The sequence below is a fragment of the Panulirus ornatus genome, chromosome 12, assembly GCF_036320965.1.
Source record: "Panulirus ornatus isolate Po-2019 chromosome 12, ASM3632096v1, whole genome shotgun sequence".
Classification (NCBI taxonomy): Eukaryota; Metazoa; Arthropoda; class Malacostraca; order Decapoda; family Palinuridae; genus Panulirus; species Panulirus ornatus.
Window position 1 is genome coordinate 50212004 of NC_092235.1, and position 25510 is coordinate 50237513.

Sequence of the window (25510 nt, forward strand, 5' to 3'; positions counted from 1 at the left end):
CAATACAGTCACCCCCTTTTTTAATAAATTCCACTGCAATACCATCCAAACCTTATATTAGAATACTAATTACTCGAGTAATTACACGAATTTTAAGGTTTTGACCACAGATTCTTATTCAAAAGAAGTAAAAGCATTTATGCTGAAATTTTCAGGATATTCTATTTTTTTCAAAAAATCAAGAAAAATCCAAGCCTTGGATAATATTTTGCTCAGATTTTCAACTTCTTCAGATTTTAATGAAAATCTGGGAATATGTGGTATTCTATATGGTGATTGAAGATATCGATTCAAAAAACTGCATTTCGTAAAATTAAGTACTTAATTACATACTTATTATTAATCAAAATTATATTAGAATATTAATTACTCAAGTAATTACACGAATTTTAAGGTTTTGACCTCACATTCTTATGCAAAAGACGTAAAATCATTTATGCCGAAATTTTCAGGATAATCTATTTTTTCAAAAAATCAAGAAAAATCCAAGGCTATAGCCTTGGATAATATTTTGCTCCGATTTTCAACTTCTTCAGATTTTAATGAAAATCTGGGAATATATGGTATTCTACATGGTGATTAAAGATATCGAGTCGAAAAACTGCATTTCGTAGAATTAAGCGCTTAATTACATACTTAATATTAATTATAATTATATTAGAATACTAATTACTCTAGTAATTACACGAATTTTAGGGTTTTGACCTCACATTCTTATGCAAAAGACGTAAAAGCATTTATGCTGAAATTTTCAGGATAATCTATTTTTTCAAAAAATCAATAAAAATCCAAGGCTATAGCCTTGGATAATATTTTCCTCAGATTTTCAGTTTCTTCAGATTTTAATGAAAATCTGGGAATACGTGGTATTCTAGATGGTGATTAAGGATATCGAGTCAAAAGACTGCATATCGTAAAATTAAGCGCTTAATTATATACTGAATGTTAATTATAATTATATTAAAATACTAATTACTCCACTAATTACACAAATTTTAAGGTTTTGACCACAGATTCTTATTCAAAAGACGTAAAAGCATTTATGCTGAAATTTTCAGGATAATCTATTTTTTCAAAAAATCAATAAAAATCCAAGGCTATAGCCTTGGATAATATTTTGCTCCGATTTTCAACTTCTTCAGATTTTAATGAAAATCTGGAAATATATGGTATTCTACATGGTGATTAAAGATATCGAGTCGAAAAACTGCATTTCGTAAAATTAAGCGCTTAATTACATACTTAATATTAATTATAATTATATTAGAATACTAATTACTCTAGTAATTACACGAATTTTAGGGTTTTGACCTCACATTCTTATGCAAAAGACGTAAAAGCATTTATGCTGAAATTTTCAGGATAATCTATTTTTTCAAAAAATCAATAAAAATCCAAGGCTATAGCCTTGGATAATATTTTCCTCAGATTTTCAATTTCTTCAGATTTTAATGAAAATCTGGGAATACGTGGTATTCTAGATGGTGATTAAGGATATCGAGTCAAAAGACTGCATATCGTAAAATTAAGCGCTTAATTATATACTGAATGTTAATTATAATTATATTAAAATACTAATTACTCCACTAATTACACAAATTTTAAGGTTTTGACCACAGATTCTTATTCAAAAGACGTAAAAGCATTTATGCTGAAATTTTCAGGATAATCTATTTTTTCAAAAAATCAATAAAAATCCAAGGCTATAGCCTTGGATAATATTTTGCTCCGATTTTCAACTTCTTCAGATTTTAATGAAAATCTGGAAATATATGGTATTCTACATGGTGATTAAAGATATCGAGTCGAAAAACTGCATTTCGTAAAATTAAGCGCTTAATTACATACTTAATATTAATTATAATTATATTAGAATACTAATTACTCTAGTAATTACACGAATTTTAGGGTTTTGACCTCACATTCTTATGCAAAAGACGTAAAAGCATTTATGCTGAAATTTTCAGGATAATCTATTTTTTCAAAAAATCAATAAAAATCCAAGGCTATAGCCTTGGATAATATTTTCCTCAGATTTTCAATTTCTTCAGATTTTAATGAAAATCTGGGAATACGTGGTATTCTAGATGGTGATTAAGGATATCGAGTCAAAAGACTGCATATCGTAAAATTAAGCGCTTAATTATATACTGAATGTTAATTATAATTATATTAAAATACTAATTACTCCACTAATTACACAAATTTTAAGGTTTTGACCACAGATTCTTATTCAAAAGACGTAAAAGCATTTATGCTGAAATTTTCAGGATAATCTATTTTTTCAAAAAATCAATAAAAATCCAAGGCTATAGCCTTGGATAATATTTTGCTCCGATTTTCAACTTCTTCAGATTTTAATGAAAATCTGGAAATATATGGTATTCTACATGGTGATTAAAGATATCGAGTCGAAAAACTGCATTTCGTAAAATTAAGCGCTTAATTACATACTTAATATTAATTATAATTATATTAGAATACTAATTACTCTAGTAATTACACGAATTTTAGGGTTTTGACCTCACATTCTTATGCAAAAGACGTAAAAGCATTTATGCTGAAATTTTCAGGATAATCTATTTTTTCAAAAAATCAATAAAAATCCAAGGCTATAGCCTTGGATAATATTTTCCTCAGATTTTCAATTTCTTCAGATTTTAATGAAAATCTGGGAATACGTGGTATTCTAGATGGTGATTAAGGATATCGAGTCAAAAGACTGCATATCGTAAAATTAAGCGCTTAATTATATACTGAATGTTAATTATAATTATATTAAAATACTAATTACTCCACTAATTACACAAATTTTAAGGTTTTGACCACAGATTCTTATTCAAAAGACGTAAAAGCATTTATGCTGAAATTTTCAGGATAATCTATTTTTTCAAAAAATCAATAAAAATCCAAGGCTATAGCCTTGGATAATATTTTGCTCCGATTTTCAACTTCTTCAGATTTTAATGAAAATCTGGAAATATATGGTATTCTACATGGTGATTAAAGATATCGAGTCGAAAAACTGCATTTCGTAAAATTAAGCGCTTAATTACATACTTAATATTAATTATAATTATATTAGAATACTAATTACTCTAGTAATTACACGAATTTTAGGGTTTTGACCTCACATTCTTATGCAAAAGACGTAAAAGCATTTATGCTGAAATTTTCAGGATAATCTATTTTTTCAAAAAATCAATAAAAATCCAAGGCTATAGCCTTGGATAATATTTTCCTCAGATTTTCAATTTCTTCAGATTTTAATGAAAATCTGGGAATACGTGGTATTCTAGATGGTGATTAAGGATATCGAGTCAAAAGACTGCATATCGTAAAATTAAGCGCTTAATTATATACTGAATGTTAATTATAATTATATTAAAATACTAATTACTCCACTAATTACACAAATTTTAAGGTTTTGACCACAGATTCTTATTCAAAAGACGTAAAAGCATTTATGCTGAAATTTTCAGGATAATCTATTTTTTCAAAAAATCAATAAAAATCCAAGGCTATAGCCTTGGATAATATTTTGCTCCGATTTTCAACTTCTTCAGATTTTAATGAAAATCTGGGAATATATGGTATTCTACATGGTGATTAAGGATATCGAGTCGAAAAGACTGCATATCGTAAAATTAAGCGCTTAATTACATACTTAATATTAATTATAATTATATTAGAATACTAATTACTCTAGTAATTACACGAATTTTATGGTTTTGACCTCAGATTCTTATTCAAAAGACGTAAAAGCATTTATGCTGAAATTTTCAGGATAATCTATTTTTTCAAAAAATCAATAAAAATCCAAGGCTATAGCCTTGGATAATATTTTGCTCCGATTTTCAACTTCTTCAGATTTTAATGAAAATCTGGGAATATATGGTATTCTACATGGTGATTAAGATATCGAGTCGAAAAGACTGCATTTCGTAAAATTAAGCGCTTAATTACATACTTAATATTAATTATAATTATATTAGAATACTAATTACTCTAGTAATTACACGAATTTTAGGGTTTTGACCTCACATTCTTATGCAAAAGACGTAAAAGCATTTATGCTGAAATTTTCAGGATAATCTATTTTTTCAAAAAATCAATAAAAATCCAAGGCTATAGCCTTGGATAATATTTTCCTCAGATTTTCAACTTCTTCAGATTTTAATGAAAATCTGGGAATACGTGGTATTCTAGATGGTGATTAAGGATGTCGAGTCAAAAGACTGCATATCGTAAAATTAAGCGCTTAATTACATACTGAATGTTAATTATAATTATATTAAAATACTAATTACTCAGCTAATTACACAAATTTTAAGGTTTTGACCACAGATTCTTATTCAAAAGACGTAAAAGCATTTATGCTGAAATTTTCAGGATAATCTATTTTTTCAAAAAATCAATAAAAATCCAAGGCTATAGCCTTGGATAATATTTTGCTCCGATTTTCAACTTCTTCAGATTTTAATGAAAATCTGGAATATATGGTATTCTACATGGTGATTAAAGATATCGAGTCGAAAAACTGCATTTCGTAAAATTAAGCGCTTAATTACATACTTAATATTAATTATAATTATATTAGAATACTAATTACTCTAGTAATTACACGAATTTTAAGGTTTTGACCACAGATTCTTATTCAAAAGACGTAAAAGCATTTATGCTGAAATTTTCAGGATAATCTATTTTTTCAAAAAATCAATAAAAATCCAAGGCTATAGCCTTGGATAATATTTTGCTCCGATTTTCAACTTCTTCAGATTTTAATGAAAATCTGGGAATACTTGGTATTCTACATGGTGATTAAGATATCGAGTCGAAAAACTGCATTTCGTAAAATTAAGCGCTTAATTACATACTTAATATTAATTATAATTATATTAGAATACTAATTACTCTAGTAATTACACGAATTTTAGGGTTTTGACCTCACATTCTTATGCAAAAGACGTAAAAGCATTTATGCTGAAATTTTCAGGATAATCTATTTTTTCAAAAAATCAATAAAAATCCAAGGCTATAGCCTTGGATAATATTTTCCTCCGATTTTCAACTTCTTCAGATTTTAATGAAAATCTGGGAATACGTGGTATTCTAGATGGTGATTAAGGATATCGAGTCAAAAGACTGCATATCGTAAAATTAAGCGCTTAATTATATACTGAATGTTAATTATAATTATATTAAAATACTAATTACTCCACTAATTACACAAATTTTAAGGTTTTGACCACAGATTCTTATTCAAAAGACGTAAAAGCATTTATGCTGAAATTTTCAGGATAATCTATTTTTTCAAAAAATCAATAAAAATCCAAGGCTATAGCCTTGGATAATATTTTGCTCCGATTTTCAACTTCTTCAGATTTTAATGAAAATCTGGAAATATATGGTATTCTACATGGTGATTAAAGATATCGAGTCGAAAAACTGCATTTCGTAAAATTAAGCGCTTAATTACATACTTAATATTAATTATAATTATATTAGAATACTAATTACTCTAGTAATTACACGAATTTTAGGGTTTTGACCTCACATTCTTATGCAAAAGACGTAAAAGCATTTATGCTGAAATTTTCAGGATAATCTATTTTTTCAAAAAATCAATAAAAATCCAAGGCTATAGCCTTGGATAATATTTTGCTCCGATTTTCAACTTCTTCAGATTTTAATGAAAATCTGGGAATATGTGGTATTCTAGATGGTGATTAAGGATATCGAGTCAAAAGACTGCATATCGTAAAATTAAGCGCTTAATTACATACTTAATATTAATTATAATTATATTAGAATACTAATTACTCGGCTAATTACACGAATTTTAAGGTTTTGACCACAGATTTTTATTCAAAAGACGTAAAAGCATTTATACTGAAATTTTCAGGATAATCTATTTTTTCAAAAAATCAATAAAAATCCAAGGCTATAGCCTTGGATAATATTTTGCTCCGATTTTCAACTTCTTCAGATTTTAATGAAAATCTGGGAATATATGGTATTCTACATGGTGATTAAAGATATCGAGTCGAAAAACTGCATTTCGTAAAATTAAGCGCTTAATTACATACTTAATATTAATTATAATTATATTAGAATACTAATTACTCTAGTAATTACACGAATTTTAGGGTTTTGACCTCACATTCTTATGCAAAAGACGTAAAAGCATTTATGCTGAAATTTTCAGGATAATCTATTTTTTCAAAAAATCAATAAAAATCCAAGGCTATAGCCTTGGATAATATTTTGCTCCGATTTTCAACTTCTTCAGATTTTAATGAAAATCTGGGAATATATGGTATTCTACATGGTGATTAAAGATATCGAGTCGAAAAACTGCATTTCGTAAAATTAAGCGCTTAATTACATACTTAATATTAATTATAATTATATTAGAATACTAATTACTCTAGTAATTACACGAATTTTAGGGTTTTGACCTCACATTCTTATGCAAAAGACGTAAAAGCATTTATGCTGAAATTTTCAGGATAATCTATTTTTTCAAAAAATCAATAAAAATCCAAGGCTATAGCCTTGGATAATATTTTGCTCCGATTTTCAACTTCTTCAGATTTTAATGAAAATCTGGGAATACTTGGTATTCTAGATGGTGATTAAGGATATCGAGTCAAAAGACTGCATATCGTAAAATTAAGCGCTTAATTACATACTTAATATTAATTATAATTATATTAGAATACTAATTACTCCACTAATTACACAAATTTTAAGGTTTTGACCACAGATTCTTATTCAAAAGACGTAAAAGCATTTATGCTGAAATTTTCAGGATAATCTATTTTTTCAAAAAATCAATAAAAATCCAAGGCTATAGCCTTGGATAATATTTTGCTCCGATTTTCAACTTCTTCAGATTTTAATGAAAATCTGGAATATATGGTATTCTACATGGTGATTAAAGATATCGAGTCGAAAAACTGCATTTCGTAAAATTAAGCGCTTAATTACATACTTAATATTAATTATAATTATATTAGAATACTAATTACTCTAGTAATTACACGAATTTTAGGGTTTTGACCTCACATTCTTATGCAAAAGACGTAAAAGCATTTATGCTGAAATTTTCAGGATAATCTATTTTTTCAAAAAATCAATAAAAATCCAAGGCTATAGCCTTGGATAATATTTTCCTCAGATTTTCAATTTCTTCAGATTTTAATGAAAATCTGGGAATACGTGGTATTCTAGATGGTGATTAAGGATATCGAGTCAAAAGACTGCATATCGTAAAATTAAGCGCTTAATTATATACTGAATGTTAATTATAATTATATTAAAATACTAATTACTCCACTAATTACACAAATTTTAAGGTTTTGACCACAGATTCTTATTCAAAAGACGTAAAAGCATTTATGCTGAAATTTTCAGGATAATCTATTTTTTCAAAAAATCAATAAAAATCCAAGGCTATAGCCTTGGATAATATTTTGCTCCGATTTTCAACTTCTTCAGATTTTAATGAAAATCTGGAAATATATGGTATTCTACATGGTGATTAAAGATATCGAGTCGAAAAACTGCATTTCGTAAAATTAAGCGCTTAATTACATACTTAATATTAATTATAATTATATTAGAATACTAATTACTCTAGTAATTACACGAATTTTAGGGTTTTGACCTCACATTCTTATGCAAAAGACGTAAAAGCATTTATGCTGAAATTTTCAGGATAATCTATTTTTTCAAAAAATCAATAAAAATCCAAGGCTATAGCCTTGGATAATATTTTCCTCAGATTTTCAACTTCTTCAGATTTTAATGAAAATCTGGGAATACGTGGTATTCTAGATGGTGATTAAGGATATCGAGTCAAAAGACTGCATATCGTAAAATTAAGCGCTTAATTATATACTGAATGTTAATTATAATTATATTAAATACTAATTACTCCGCTAATTACACGAATTTTAAGGTTTTGACCACAGATTTTTATTCAAAAGACGTAAAAGCATTTATACTGAAATTTTCAGGATAATCTATTTTTTCAAAAAATCAAGAAAAATCCAAGGCTATAGCCTTGGATAATATTTTGCTCCGATTTTCAACTTCTTCAGATTTTAATGAAAATCTGGAATATATGGTATTCTACATGGTGATTAAAGATATCGAGTCGAAAAACTGCATTTCGTAAAATTAAGCGCTTAATTACATACTTAATATTAATTATAATTATATTAGAATACTAATTACTCTAGTAATTACACGAATTTTAGGGTTTTGACCTCACATTCTTATGCAAAAGACGTAAAAGCATTTATGCTGAAATTTTCAGGATAATCTATTTTTTCAAAAAATCAATAAAAATCCAAGGCTATAGCCTTGGATAATATTTTCCTCAGATTTTCAGTTTCTTCAGATTTTAATGAAAATCTGGGAATACGTGGTATTCTAGATGGTGATTAAGGATATCGAGTCAAAAGACTGCATATCGTAAAATTAAGCGCTTAATTATATACTGAATGTTAATTATAATTATATTAAAATACTAATTACTCCACTAATTACACAAATTTTAAGGTTTTGACCACAGATTCTTATTCAAAAGACGTAAAAGCATTTATGCTGAAATTTTCAGGATAATCTATTTTTTCAAAAAATCAATAAAAATCCAAGGCTATAGCCTTGGATAATATTTTGCTCCGATTTTCAACTTCTTCAGATTTTAATGAAAATCTGGAAATATATGGTATTCTACATGGTGATTAAAGATATCGAGTCGAAAAACTGCATTTCGTAAAATTAAGCGCTTAATTACATACTTAATATTAATTATAATTATATTAGAATACTAATTACTCTAGTAATTACACGAATTTTAGGGTTTTGACCTCACATTCTTATGCAAAAGACGTAAAAGCATTTATGCTGAAATTTTCAGGATAATCTATTTTTTCAAAAAATCAAGAAAAATCCAAGGCTATAGCCTTGGATAATATTTTGCTCAGATTTTCAATTTCTTCAGATTTTAATGAAAATCTGGGAATATGTGGTATTCTAGATGGTGATTAAGGATATCGAGTCAAAAGACTGCATATCGTAAAATTAAGCGCTTAATTATACTGAATGTTAATTATAATTATATTAGAATACTAATTACTCGCTAATTACACAAATTTTAAGGTTTTGACCACAGATTCTTATTCAAAAGACGTAAAAGCATTTATGCTGAAATTTTCAGGATAATCTATTTTTTCAAAAAATCAATAAAAATCCAAGGCTATAGCCTTGGATAATATTTTGCTCCGATTTTCAACTTCTTCAGATTTTAATGAAAATCTGGAAATATATGGTATTCTACATGGTGATTAAAGATATCGAGTCGAAAAACTGCATTTCGTAAAATTAAGCGCTTAATTACATACTTAATATTAATTATAATTATATTAGAATACTAATTACTCTAGTAATTACACGAATTTTAGGGTTTTGACCTCACATTCTTATGCAAAAGACGTAAAAGCATTTATGCTGAAATTTTCAGGATAATCTATTTTTTCAAAAAATCAATAAAAATCCAAGGCTATAGCCTTGGATAATATTTTCCTCAGATTTTCAATTTCTTCAGATTTTAATGAAAATCTGGGAATACGTGGTATTCTAGATGGTGATTAAGGATATCGAGTCAAAAGACTGCATATCGTAAAATTAAGCGCTTAATTATATACTGAATGTTAATTATAATTATATTAAAATACTAATTACTCCACTAATTACACAAATTTTAAGGTTTTGACCACAGATTCTTATTCAAAAGACGTAAAAGCATTTATGCTGAAATTTTCAGGATAATCTATTTTTTCAAAAAATCAATAAAAATCCAAGGCTATAGCCTTGGATAATATTTTGCTCCGATTTTCAACTTCTTCAGATTTTAATGAAAATCTGGAAATATATGGTATTCTACATGGTGATTAAAGATATCGAGTCGAAAAACTGCATTTCGTAAAATTAAGCGCTTAATTACATACTTAATATTAATTATGATTATATTAGAATACTAATTGCTCTAGTAATTACACGAATTTTAGGGTTTTGACCTCACATTCTTATGCAAAAGACGTAAAAGCATTTATGCTGAAATTTTCAGGATAATCTCTTTTTTCAAAAAATCAAGAAAAATCCAAGGCTATAGCCTTGGATAATATTTTGCTCCGATTTTCAACTTCTTCAGATTTTAATGAAAATCTGGGAATATGTGGTATTCTATATGGTGATTAAGGATATCGAGTCAAAAGACTGCATATCGTAAAATTAAGCGCTTAATTACACAATATTAATTATAATTATATTAGAATACTAATTACTCGGCTAATTACACGAATTTTAAGGTTTTGACCATAGATTTTTATTCAAAAGACGTAAAAGCATTTATACTGAAATTTTCAGGATAATCTATTTTTTCAAAAAATCAAGAAAAATCCAATATTTTGGATGGAAAATATTTTGCTCCGATTTTTAACTTCTTCAGATTTTAATGAAAATCTGGGAATATGTGGTATTCTACATGGTGATTAATGATGTCGAGTCGAAACACTGCATTTTGTAAAATTAAGTGCTTAATTACATACTTAATATTAATTATAATTATATTAGAATACTAATTACTCGAGTAATTACACGAATTTTAGGGTTTTGACCTCACATTCTTATGCAAAAGACGTAGTAGCATTTATGCTTAAATTTTCAGGATAATCTATTTTTTTAAAAAATCAAGAAAAATTGGATAATATTTTGCTCAGATTTTCAACTTTTTCAGATTTTGATGAAAATCAGGGAATACGTGGTTTTCTATATGGTGATTAAGGTTATCGAGTCAAAAGACTGCATATCGTAAAATTAAGCGCTGAATTACATACTTAATTTTTTTTTTTTTCTTTTATATATATATATATATATATATATATATATATATATATATATATATATATATATATATATATATATATATATATATATATATATATAATATTTTACCAAAAGCAAGCATTGCATATCAGTACACTATATCATTTTCAAGGACATTCAAAACTGAGTAGAAGTGGTCTGTCCGGCACAACCGGTAAGCTCCACTATCTGTACTGAACACTCAGAGACACATTAAGAAAACTGATGATGTTGGTTACCGCGGAAACCTCACATGGGACAGACACGCTCAGCGATCTCGGCGGCGTCAGTCAACCAGACCTCTTGGCGATGCCTTGGGTGAGGCTGCTGGGGTATCCGGGGCAGGGAACTCAAAGGGTAGAGAGACAACATTCTGTATTAACTGTGGTTTTTATTAACATTTATGAGCAAGAGTTGCATGAAAGCAGAAGCAGCGACACATCACGTGAAACTGACTATGTACATTCCTCCTCATAGTTATATAAGTATTCTATATACAATTAGTCGATCAATTTAAAAAAAAAAAAGAAGATAGAAATAAGGATTTCGAGATAGACTATGATTGAAAAGAGTCTGGCTACATCGGCATCGCTTAGACTAATATTTTCTTTTATCTACAGAAAGACAAAGTCAAGAGGAAATTTTGGCTTCATAAATAAACTGAAGAGGGGGCACGAATGAGGTTCTGCAGAGCTTATAAAGCTTCGCTGTGAACCTCACTCTATCGGCAAAGTCCCTAAAAGAAGCTAGGGACTTGTGATGGGGGCTGTACGCCACTCCATGACGGAGCTGTGCACCCCCATCAAGTGGCGTACGTCCCATCAAAAAAAAATTATCATAAGCTTTATGAAGGGACTCTAGGCCCACTGAGGGGATCCCAAACCCATTCATGAGGCTATAGACCTTGTGGCCAGGCTGTAAGACCCGGTAATGGGACTATAGACATAGTGAAGGGAAGACATACCTAGAAGAGGAACTATAGAGCCAGTGATTAGGACTATAGACCCAGCGATAGGCCTATAGAACCAGAGATAAGCTTATAGATCCAGAGATAGGCCTTCAGACCCAGAGATAGGCCGATGGACCCCACAGTAGGACTATATCCCCTTGAAAAAAAAAGGGAATAAAGTTCGTTTCCTCAATAAAACCATTGTACTAAAGGTCTCGTTACAATTTGTACAAATAAAGAACATATAAACGGTTTCATTAGGAACATTCTATAGTTTTTCCTTTTCTCTCTCTCAGACAGAAAATAAATTCACCAGAGAAATATATATATATACATATATATATATATATATATATATATATATATATATATATATATATATATATATATATATATATATGTGTGTGTGTGTGTGTGATTACGTAACTATGTACGTACCACACAATCTTCACATCCTCTACTGCTGGGAGTACCAAGTTTGTGCAACTTCTGTTTTATTCCGACAAAACACAAAACCACATATAATCTGCCTGTTAGCATATTCCATTGTTAATTTATGACATTAGTCTATTAAACCATCATCTAAAAGAAGTTCACTTTTATCCTATAGAAAAGGTGAAAGTTATCGCATCAACAGACACATATAGTCACAAGAAGAGAAACCTCATAGCCTTTATCAAGGTAAATAAAGTTAAATTCCATTAGTTTGAAATACCTTGTCATTGGATGTCGCCAGGGAGTAATATATAGGAATGGCTCGGATTTCAGAACTGCGTTTAGTTGATTAACTGATCATCTGAAACAACATTTTTCCTTCTGAATAAATATCTAGTATTGTCCTCAATATGTACATCAACGGACATCTCAGTTTTCCAGTGTTAAGTAGAGAAAGTGGTTGAATATCAACACGATTTAAGGAACCACACGCCTTGGAATTTGCTCACGTCTGAAAGCCGAGGATTTCCCTCACCCATACTTTTCCCGGAGCAATCTGATTAGACTTGTGCCATCACCTGGCGAAGATGATTCTCAGATGTCCGCCTCAGCACTTACAACAGGATATGATGTGAGGAGATGGGTTGACGTAACTCTCTATCCGTAAGGATGGGATAAACATTCTGGCACTTTGTCGTATCGAGGAGTCCTCGACGAGATCGGTCGTTGTTAGAGAAGTCCTCGACGAGATCGAGCTTTCGTATCGAGGAGTCCCCGACGAGATCGATCGTCGCACAGGACTCTGGCCAAAGAATATCGATCGTCTTCCGAGAGTCCCCGAAGAGATCGATCCTCATCGAAGAGTCCCCGACGAGATCGATCGTCGCACACGACTCTGGCCAAAGAATATCGATCGTCTTCCGAGAGTCCCCGAAGAGATCGATCCTCATCGAAGAGTCCTCGACGAGATCGATCGTCAACCAGAAGTGCCCAGTAAGGTCGCTAAACACAGGTCTGTAACTCGAACCGGTAGCGTTAAACCTGTAACTCTAACCGGTCTGTTCTAGCGAGGAGTATTTTTTTTTTTTACAGCTTATTATTTCTATATTACTTGAAATAGTCTAATTTCTATCATAGGCATTTCTATCATACAAAGGTGCACCCTTCTATACAAAAGAAAAAAAAAATTATGTTCCATCATGGCCTATACAAACATCGCCATGTAGGGAGACGAAAGCTTCAACTCTTCGTTTCTTATACTGTGTTAAGGAAACTTTTTTGTCTGGAACTCGTTGCTGACCGCTGATTGGCTGTGCTATCTCTAACAAGTGTATCAGCCACTCAGCGATCAGATTTCCATTCTTAAAAGAGCCAATCACATCGTCTCAGGATCACACACACACTCCTTCGACGTCGAGCTTAGCGCGACGACGGGAGGCGCCCTCACTGTACACTAACCAGCCTAGCCTATCATCAGGAGAGCTAACTAACTCCCAGCCTAGCCCTAAGTTAGGCCGGGAAGCACAGAAAAAAATAAAATAAAGAAAAAAATAAGAAGTATGAAAGAGAATGTTCTACATCCCAGGAATTTCATAAGAACTTTCAGTAATGACAAAAAAAAAAAAGATAACTCATGTACCCCTGTACATGGAAGAGGAATACATGTATAAAATAGACAAAATTCCTGGTACTGGACTAACAAGACTAGGCCTTAAAGCCGTCGGGACCCCCTGCCTAGTGCCAACACTCGCATGGGAAGCCAACAGAGTCTTACACCGGAGAAGTTCTTCCTTAAACTTTAGTTTCAGACGAAATGACATCATTACTTTTGATCTTCCATTGGACATTCTTCAAGAAGTGATATATGGGTGGGAAGTGAATTCTCCACGCCATGCGTTACTGTCTGGTTGTGTGTCTATACTGGAACTCTGAATTGGCATTAGGTTAAAGACACATTACTTCTTTTTTTCTGGCTAATAAAATGGATACCAGAAACACTGAAGCAAAAATATAAAAAAAACTAAGATTGGATGTTTACATCCATAAATTTATAATATATATGTATATATAAATATATATACGCTTAACAAAGTGAAATTTCTGGAAATATACACCATGGAAATATTTTTACAGAGTGAAAACCACAATTCTTACAAAATGGGGATTAAGACTCACTGAATTCATAAAGAGCATTATTCACTGTGTATAATTCAATACTTCAAAACAGCCAAGTATGTAGAGATATCTCCCCTTGTGAAGATAGTCTGCAGTGATTATCGGCCTGAGCTTTTTGTAGAGTTCTGAGGGAGTAGCATATTTATTTTTGTAGAGTTCTGTGGAAGATTTTGTTGTTGTTGTTGTTTACAAATCTCTGCCTAATAATTCTCATTTTCTGTGAATTTCAGTAAAGTAAGCCGATTTCTTTTTTTTAACTCCCTCAGCATGACGGTACGACCCTTGAGGACGGCGGCGCGACCCTCGAGTGCGGCGGTGAAACTTTTGGGTATGAGATAGACTGGCCGTCGTACCCAAGGTCGCACGGCTGTGCTCCAGGGTCGCATCGTCATGATCATGGGTTGTACCGTCGCGTTGAAGGAATTCAACACGTCTTGACAAAAGGTGTGTGTGTGTGTGTGTGTGTGTGTGTGTGTGTGTGTGTGTGTCGTAGTGTGGGCGGACAGGTCACGGGTCGCGGCGAATGGAGGAGGCGGCAGAGTATGGACCTCCGACCTTGCTCAGGTGAGGGCCCTCAGCTGGAAACACTCACATTATTACCAACATCGACAGTGACGTCTTCCAAAAAGAAAAAAAATCTTGCAAATTTATCGATGATATATATATATATATATATATATATATATATATATATATATATATATATATATATATATATATATATATATATATATCACTCCCAAAAAGCAAGATATATGTTCGTGAATTAGAATGAAGAACGTGTAGCGTATGGTCGATGCTCGCCTCCTTGTCCACCGGTACCGCCCCCTGCACACTGCTTTGATTAGACACCACCTTCAGTCTGGAACTGTGGCAGGAGATCAGGTCGACGCTTCCTTCGGCCATCCAGAGAAAGGTAGGGTGGTAGAGGATGCGCAGAGCAAGGAGTTCTAAAAGTCAGACGGAAGAGCTTCAAAGAAGTTACAAGGAGAGTAAAAAGCTGCGTTTTGTTTGGTGGCGTTAAGATTACCATCGGAACGTTAGTGCCACTGGTTGCCACTTCGTTCAAGTTTTCTAATAGCTTTCTGCCTATCTCTGTAGTTCATCTCAGGATCTGCCAGCAAAAGCTCGGTGTACAGGGCCAGTTTATGAGGTCCGTAGCGCAGACTCGTATAACAAGCCTGACACCGACTTTCTTCTCCCTGGGCGTGTTGATGGCTGCGCGCGTCAACACACATCAGCGGGAGATGCACAGGAACAGTGATCATGGGCCTAACGTTGAGAAGTTCGTGGTTTATCACAAATCAATGGATTGTTGCCACTAGCGCCTCGTGGCTAGGCCTGCAACAACCACAACAATGTCGCACGTCTGGCGGGACTATCTATACGACCGCCAAGGTTCGATCAGCCCAGGTATAAATGGAGAGATCTCAGCCAGAGCCTCACTCTTTGAGAATCGTCTTCTTGAGACGGAGGAACCTCGGCAGAACCGCACTAGCTTGTCAAATGCACACATGGAATCACATTATTGTGATGGCGACGTGGTTAAAGTCTTGTATCACTGGGGTCGCCAAGCGTACAGGGAACCTCAAAGGAGAGGAGGGAGTCGTATGTCGCGTCTCTTATGGTGTGGTTCTTGAGCCTCCTGGGCGCCATATTCGTACAGTGAAAAGTGGAGGTTCATGCAGCCAGTCCTCTGCGAGCGAGCTCTTAGTATCCCTGGGCCGTGGGCAGAGTGGCAGCGGTCATGCCGTGGCTCTAGAGACCGCTGTGTCACAAACTGTGGTAGTCGTGCAGGATGTCGTGGTGTGTGGGTGGCGCCATGTGTGGGGCGGCCGTGTGGTCGCTGGAGACGGTGGTTGCGGTGTGTCTGGCCGCCACCGCTGCCGCTGCCGCCAGACTCAGCTGCGTCTGATAGGCGGCGGCGATGGCGGAGGCTGAGCTGACGGAGGCTGGCACGGCCGCCACGGAGGACATGCCATTCGCGCCGCCACCCACTTTGCTGAGCTCGCTGTACAGGTCGGTGTGGCCCGCGGAGTCCTGGAAGAGGGGACAGGATATTAGTGATGTTGCTGATCGTCGCTACCGGAGCCTTTATCGCTCATCAGTTATTATCATATCAACTCTGTTATCGGGATCTAATTAGCATTAATGCTGTGGTGGCATTAAGATAATACTGTCATAAATAATGTCATTTGCAAAACGTTGTTCCAATATTAGTTCAGGTATATCTAAGCTATGATCATTAGGTCGATGCACAAATGTTAAGTGAGATTTAATCATACGTAACAATGATGACTTGTACCGTATCATCTTCATTCATCCCCAGTCATGATGAATTGTACAGTATCATTTTCTCGAAGATTTCGTAGCGATTTTAGAAAATTTACAGCCTTTCTTGTATCATTATCTTTGTCATTACTTCTATTTTTATTAGTAAAAGTGGTTGTAAAAATAGTAGCAGGAGGAATGATGGTGGCATTGATTGCCGAAGCAGGAGTAGCTTACTGTTTGTGTTATTAGTATAATCATATGTTATAACTCATAATTTAGCTGTTACATCAATGTTATCTTTATTAACAGTAGCACCAGTAGTAGTAGTAGTAGTGATGGTAATGATAATAACAGCAGCAGCAGTAATAGATTTAGCAGTAACAGTAGTACCAGTAGTAATAATAGTAGTAGTAGTAGTAATGATAACAGCACCAGCAGTAACAGCAGTAATAGCAGTTGCAGTAGTTATATTGATATTTGTTGTAGCAATGATAATTGTACAAATAGTAGTAGGCACAGTTTAGATTGTTCATAGAATGACACTAATTTCCATTACTACATCTTGTCAATATTAGTTATTACTACTATTGATAATCACAGAAAACACGATTATCATCACCAATGTTAGTGTCTGTTGTTAGTGTTTATGCGAGTGTTGCTTCGCTCAAACCTCTTACAAGTGTGTAAGTGTCAGATCTTTCGGTATTATGCAAGCAAGGCATTATTTTCTGCTATATATCTTAATCATGTTTTGCCTCGTAAAACAATGACTAAATCAGCGTATCATGATGGGCTTGTAAATATTCATGACATCTTTAATGTTGAACACATTGTTACTGTTTTACTGCCGCAGGGATTACCATTAACTTCATATTACCACGATGTGGAGGGAGCAGCAGCAATAGCAGCGTCGCTCCTGTTGCTGTTCCTCCTTCGTGGGCCTGTACTAACCTGGACGATGTGGGTGTTGACGGTGGGTAGTGGGGAATCGAGCGACGAGAGCGAGGGCTTCACCTCATCCAGGGATTCGGAGCCGCTGTCTAGGTGGGTGGAACCGCTCTGGGGAGCAGCGCCCGCCGGGTTCTTGCCTTCTCTGTGGACGCAGAAAGAAACAATGGGGAGTTAGAAGGACTTAGGAGGCTCCGATAGGTGGTTCGTCATATGTCGTGTACATCGAGGTGTCAAAGGTGTGACTAAGGGTGTTGGAATGTAAGAAAAGATTCTTATGGTGGCAAATATAGTTATAAGAAACATTAAACACATTTACTACATTAGTACAGTGCCAAGAATATTTCACGAGAAACGTAAAGATTCTTTCAGATTTGCTTCTTTCATGATAATGTCACATCTTCACTCCTACCATTCAAGTTTTCGTCTCTCAAAAAGAAGAAGAAAAAAAACAAAACTGAGTGAAGTAAGACGTCATTAACAGACACTAAAACGTGCACTCGAATCTCGAGGATTTGTTTAGACACAGGTTTGGGATCCATACTAAAAGCGTTCCCACGTCAGCCGGCGACGGTGTAATGTTTTTTACTCGAGCAAACGTGTTTGTCTGTCGGGAGTTTGTACAGGGGGGAAGGAGGCACAACAAGGTGGCACGTCAAACAGGCTTCACTTCTGATGTTATGACCCGATGCGGTTTTTATTTACTCACCCGCCGTACTGGATTCCCTCAACATCAGGGATGTCACAGAGGCAGCCGTAGATCTAGTAGATCTCTGTTGTAATAATACTACGAGGCTTTGATAAGTTAATGATAGTAAAATCACTTCTTAATTTCGATAATTGTGGTGATATGTGAAGGACACAGCCAGTGTTGACGTGACCTCACTTGACCTCGGGTTAAGTTGTGGAATAACAGGAAGTTCTGTTGACCTTAGAGAAAGCTGTTCTGTTTAAGGCATTTCCGAACTGTGTGATACAGCGATTGGTACAGTCTGGTGCAGTCTCGTGGACTGTACACCTCAATACTGGAGACCATGTTTATTCGCATGTGCGGTCGAGGCGTTGACGCTACGCCTGATTTATTTCTGACAAACTTACTTCAAGCTTTTTTGAATCCGTATATCCTGAGCATAACGGTACGACCCTTAAGGACGACCATACGACCCTTGGGTATGATGTCATGACCTCTGAGCTAACCCTTAAGGATCAGGTCAAAGGCCAAGACGCTCTATCCAAGGGTCGTATCGTCGTGCTCTAGGGGTCACACAGAAATTAAAATGAATGAACTAATAAGAGTGTACACCTTTCATCCACCCACTCCTTGGCTGTGGCAGTATACACATAGATAATACACTGTCATGGACTAGGCATCAGCGAAGCTCCCTCTGCTAGGCAGTGTACAGCACCAACCCCACCAGCGAGTGAGTGAGTGAGGGGCCCGAGCTGTGGGCAGGGCACGTCAGATCCTATCGTGGAGGGGCGGCAGGAAGTGCACATGAAGTGGTCAGATACTCAGAGACAAGATCACACACCCTGATACGGCAGCACTTTTGTCATGTACAATGTACATGTGTGTTGTTTACGTGTACTCACACATACACTCAAACATACAGACACGTCTCAGGGGCCAAATAAGTGGGGTCCTTGGTTTATGTATATATATATATATATATATATATATATATATATATATATATATATATATATATATATACTGGCAATGATGATTGAGCACGTCTGAAATAGCCTGATACACCCGTGATCGCTCTAGCAACACACAGGGGTACAAGGGTGGTGTTGTGTGGCTTGTGGATAGACAGATCTCGTTGAACATTTACGTTGCCACCCAGCTGTTCATCATCAGTGTCTCATACCTCCAACTGTACTTGGACGTGGATAGTACACACACACACACACACACACACACACACACACACACACACAAGAGTGTTAAACTCCCTCCCCGTACAGGGCACATACGTCATTACAAAGAGGTGATTGCATACAAGCTCAGGAGATGGAGTACTACGAGTGTACAACGCTCTCTCCATACTGAACTAGTAGGTAAACACACACACACACACACACACACACACACACACACACACACACACACACACACACACACACACACACACACTCCCTCTCCCCAGAGTATTAGGTTACAGCAGGGGAAGGGGCTGCGGGTAGGCGGTTGAGAGGGGGCTATGGAGGGGAAGGAGAGGGAGGGGGGAGGTTAGGTGGGTTGGCTTGCTTGGAGGGTTGGTTGTGGAAGAGTGGGGGGCCCTGAGGAGGGGATACCAGTGCTACCACTCCTGTCATCTACCTATTTTTATAATGTGGAAGTTTTTCAGTATATATATATATATATATATATGTATATATATATGTGAAGGACACAGCCAGTGTTGACGTGACCTCACTTGACCTCGGGTTAAGTTGTGGAATAACAGGAAGTTCTGTTGACCTTAGATATATATATATATATATATATATATATATATATATATATATATATATATATATATATATATATTTCATACTATTCGCCATTTCCCGCGTAAGCGATGTAGCGTTAAAAACACAGGACTGGACCTTTGAGGGAATATCCTCACTTAGCCCCCTTCTCTGTTCCTTCTCTTGTAGATTTAAACGAGAGGGGAGGATTTCCATCTCCCCCCCCCCCGCCTACGGCTCCCTCCCCTTTTAGTCGCCTTCTGCGAAACGCAGGGAATACGTGGGAAATATTGTTTCCCCCCTATCCTCAGGGATATATATATATATATATATATATATATATATATATATATTCGCTTGCCTTCATCCATTCCCAGCGCCACCCCACCCTACAAGGAAACAGCATCGCCACACTCTGCGTCAGGGAGGTAGAGCCAGGAAAGTTATCTTTCTTTTTTCCAGATACTCAGACAATCTTATACCAACAAGAGATACAACAACGTGAGGCTTTATGGCCACAAGCGCAACAAAGTGAATAAAAAGATGATTTGTCGGTTTCCGAACCTAACGCTTCTCTTCTCGTTTCGTGGAGTTGAGAATCCTTTAAAAGAGTGGTTTAACTGCCTATATATCTTGGTTATAACCAGAGTGGTTTAGCTGCCTGAATATCTTGGTTATAATCTGAGTGGTACAACTTCTTGTATCTCTTAGTTATAATCAAAATGATTCAGCTGCTTCTTCAATATCTTGCTTATAACCAGAGATGTACAACCTCTGTTTAATTGCTATTTGCATATTTTGGTTATGACCAATGTGGTTAGACTGCTTGTTATAACCGGACGAGTTGAAGTTCTTTTAATGTGTATCATTTACCACCACCAAGGTGGTGTAACTACATGTTATATGTCTTAGTTATGAGCAGAATAATTTAACTGCCTCGAATATATTTGAGTCATTAGAAAGAGAATTTGTGGCCGACTTGTTTCCTGTCTAAACGTGCATCATTGTTTTCAGGTATGAACATCAGGGTTGAACATGATGCAAATTCTTGTTTTGATGAACAGAACGCAGTATTGGGGTGGCTGTGTTCCACGCAGTAGTAATTTAGGATTGATAAGTATTTGTATATATCTTGTGGGAAGAGGCATTAGCGTGAGACGATTTTTCATTCCACTCGATATTCTAATGTAATGTTATGGACTCCGGGTGGGTAATTCCACTTGGTATAGATGTTGTTAACGACGCATGATAAGGAAGCTGAACATCAGATAATCGCTCAGGAAGAAGGGATGAAGTGCCCGGGGCATTTTCCCTGAGCGTGAATGGTGAATCCTTGTCTCTCTCCCTCCCTCTCACATCCCTTTTCTGCCAGGGTAAAGCGCAGGCTCAAGTCCCTCTGAAAAGGCCAGATAGTGATTGGCCTTTTAATGGCGCTCACTTAGGAGACTGGGGCGGGAGACGGGGAGGGGGAGGGGCAAGGGGCGGCGGGGAGACCGACAAGAGAGAGAGAGAGAGAGAGAGAGAGAGAGAGAGAGAGAGAGAGAGAGAGAGAGAGAGAGAGAGAGAGAGAGAGAGGAAGGGGAGGTGTATAACATGGATAACTTCCGTTCATTGAAGAATTTCATCACATCGTCCCGTAATATAGAAAAAAGAAATTGGAGCAAAAACTGATTCCAAGTGTAGGAGCTTAACCTTCCCAAAAGCATGATGAAAGTTGTGAAATTCTAAGGATGAAGACGCTGACTCCCGTCCCCACAACACACACACACACACACACACACACACACACACCACACACACATACTTACCTGAACCAGCCACTGAAGCTAAAGGCTGTCTGCGAGCTTGTGAACGTGGTGAATCATATTCTATCGTCACTTTGAAAATTCCTGCAGCAAATACCGCCACCGACCCAAGTCTGTATTCATAAGTTTCAGATCCGAAGCTCAGACCGCCTCCCAGAAATCTGTCTCCCTCCGGTGATCCAGGCCTCTCCTCCCTTTCTCTCTCCCCTGTGGACCTCATGGTCCTCCTCTCTCTCTCTCTCTCTCTCTCTCTCTCTCTCTCTCTCTCTCTCTCTCTCTCTCTCTCTCTCTCTCTCTCTCTCTCTCTCTCTCTCTGGTCCCTAATCTCTCTTACTCACGTCCTCCCTTCACGTCTCCCGAGTTCCCCTCTGCCTCAAGTCGATCTCCACCCCCTGGCATCTCTCATCTCGACATTCCAGTGCCCCACACATCTACGGCTTCTCACGATTGTCTGAGCTCATTGTATACATCCTGGTTTTTACCATCATCTTACTCCGCATTAAAGACATGTCTTGGCTTCAGCGTTTGGACAGTCAGATGATAGTTCGCTCGTGATGTCGGTTCTCTGTGGCAACGGCAGAAGGCCCTTCCTGCTCTGCGTGTATAGTAATCCAGTAAGGAAGCTGCGACTGCAAAATTCCTGTCTTGTGACGTTGCGCTGCGACACCAGAATGTGGCAGACTCAAAGACGGGCAGAGCGTCAATGAGAGGATGGCTGGAATGTACTGTGATTTGATTGTTGCCGAAAGAAGAGGCGAATTCACCGTGCTGTCCTGCCCATTCTGTGATCGGTGGCGCAAAAGAGGACATAGAATGCACACTTTGGAATACGGGAGAGCTGGTGGGTTAATAGTGGTGTACAGAAAGGGAGTAACTTCGCATGTCTATTTTCGTATATTTCGCTTTTTGAAACGACTGCAGATTAACTTGTTCACCCTGGCTGAAGCTGATGTGCAGTTGTGCTGGCTGTAAACTTTTGTCAGATTAGAACAGTGTCAACGCTGCATAGACGGAACTGTACCTGTAGTATGCATAATCCATTGAGCATAAACACCTTGCAGACCCTTGAGTACGGCGGCGCGACCCTTGAGCACGACAGTGTGACCCCCCTCAGTATGATAGCATGGCCTTTGACCTCAACCTTAAGCATCAGGTCAAAGGCCACTCTTTCTTACCCAAAGGTCGAATCATTATGCGCAAGAGTCATACCGTCAGGTAATAAGGGGATTGGCGAGGGGCATTCTTTGCCTCAGCGGTTCAGTCTTCGATCAGCTCTTTTCGATGATATTTACTCATCGAAACTGCTTATAGCAAAAGCACTCCCACTGGCATAGCAAGTAAAGCTTGGCTAGTCAAGAACAGGTGGAGGGAGCCTGTTTACTTATGTCCTAAAAGAACTCAGGAGAGAAGGATTCAGAACCAGAAGTCACCTTTTAAATCATATGTCAGATAACGATATCGTGAAGACTTTATTGAAGTGATAAGATGATGATAAGGAAATTAAGTAAATCATGTGACCATGTGTTGTGTTCATGAGGAAAGAAAAACCAGTCTGGTCGGCGACGATCTTTTCATAGATACATCAGTCACTTATATATATATATATATATATATATATATATATATATATATATATATATATATATATATATATATATATATATATATATATATATATATTCCAGGTCTCTTTACTTCAGTATTGCAAGCTTTGCAAGGATATTCTATACAGTGACCAACAAATATATAGGTTACGTTAGTGAATGACTTTTCGGGTGCTTTCGGAGACTCATCCGTACTCCTGCAGCTCGTGTGTGTGTGAGAGAGAGAGAGAGAGAGAGAGAGAGAGAGAGAGAGAGAGAGAGAGAGAGAGAGAGAGAGAGAGAGAGAAGCACACCACACCGACTTGCATATGGTAGCATCCACAAAAACCTTCCCCCCCCACCTGCACACACACACACACACACACACACACACACACACACACACACACACACACACACACACACACACACAGTCTACTTATTATAATATACACATCCGGTATATGACAAGAAGTGACGCGGGTCAATACGTGACCCTGGGGAGTGAGGCGAGGTGGGGAGGGGGAGGGAGGAGCACAGTGGCCGAGAGGGAAGGCAAGGGGTGCGGCTAAGAGGGGAGGAGGAGTCCGAGGTATGTATATGAAGGAGGGTAGACAGATGGAAGGGAAGTGGAGGAGATGGAGGGAAGACTAGGTGGTTTGAGGAAAGAGGAAGCTGATGTTGGGGGGTGGATATATTCGACGACTTTGGGTGAAGGAAAGTTGATGGGGCGTGTGTGTGTGTGTGTGTGTCTGTGTGTGTTGTGTGTGTGTGTGTGTGTGTGTGTGTGTGTGTGTGTGTGTGAAGAGGAAAGTGGACGTAGGAGTGTGGATGAAGGGACAAATAGATGGGATGGAGTGGTGTAGATGGTATGTGGTGCTATTTGGCTGCGGGAAAACAGATGAAAGAGTGGCGATGGCGAGTGGGTTGTGGAGGGAGTAGACAGTGGAGAAGAACGAGTAGGTGAAGGTGGAGTTGAGAAGCGTGGATGAAGGAGAGGTGCGTGGATGGAGTAGGTACCTGGATCCTACAAGCTGACGGACAGCACATGACTGTAAGGGTGACATTAGACTATCTGTGATTATCTCTGTAATGTATATCTTTTTCTACCGCACTTGGAACTCCTCGTTCTGTGTTCACTCCACCTCATCCTCCTGTTACCAACCTACCCCTCCAACCTCGTCCTCCCCCCTCCTCCCCTTTTGCCTCCACCCTCACTCCTCTAACTCTTCCCCTCCCCCGTATGTCCACCCAGCTCCTTCCTGTATTTCCACCGCACATCTCCGACCTCACCCCTCCCTCTTTGTGCCTTCATCGCTCTCGCTTATATCTCCAAACCCACCCCTCCATCCCTGCTCCTCCCTCCCACGCCCGATCTTCACCTTCATCCTTCCATCCCATCCCTACTCCTCAGTCTAGCCCCTCCTTGACTCCCACGAGCCCTCCTAACCCGTCACCCTCACCACACCAAAATACAAATCACACACCATCAAGAAAAGAACACTAAATAACCCAGCGGCTCCAGAACTACGTATTAATTCTTTTCAGCGGAAATATTCTCAAGAGATTTATATGCAAATTCGACTGGTTGTCCCCGGAAGTCTTGATTGGTATCTCTGCAACACCCACCCTCACCACTACCACCTCACTATCCCCAACCAACAACCCACCCCCTTACTATAGTGGCATTGCCTTTGTTATTATACCTCGCGAGGACAGGGAATGTGTGTGTGTGTGTGTGTGTGTGTGTGAAGAGAGAGAGAGAGAGAGAGAGAGAGAGAGAGAGAGAGAGAGAGAGAGAGAGAGAGAGAGAGAGAGAGAGAGAGAGAGAGAGAGAGAGGAAGTTTGTGTGTGTGATGCAATCACCGGCCAAACCGGTACGGACGTAAGCTGTCTACAGCGGGATGGTGGCTGAAGAAAGAGGGGGATGCTGTAGTTGTTGTTGT

The 25510-nt window shown here is 36.7% G+C and overlaps 1 protein-coding gene across 1 annotated transcript in view; it reads right to left on the reverse strand.

The window, feature by feature from the left end:
* Positions 1–11309: 11309 nt before the first annotated feature.
* Positions 11310–25510, reverse strand: part of LOC139752050 (homeobox protein six1b-like) — a 176568-nt gene continuing 162367 nt past the window's right edge. The window contains exons 2-3 of the mRNA XM_071667870.1: positions 17723–17864; positions 11310–16537 (exon numbers count right to left, since the gene is read on the reverse strand). Coding sequence (XP_071523971.1) covers positions 16271–16537; positions 17723–17864 — 409 coding nt within the window. The 3' untranslated portion in view covers positions 11310–16270. The remainder of the gene's footprint in view (positions 16538–17722; positions 17865–25510) is intronic.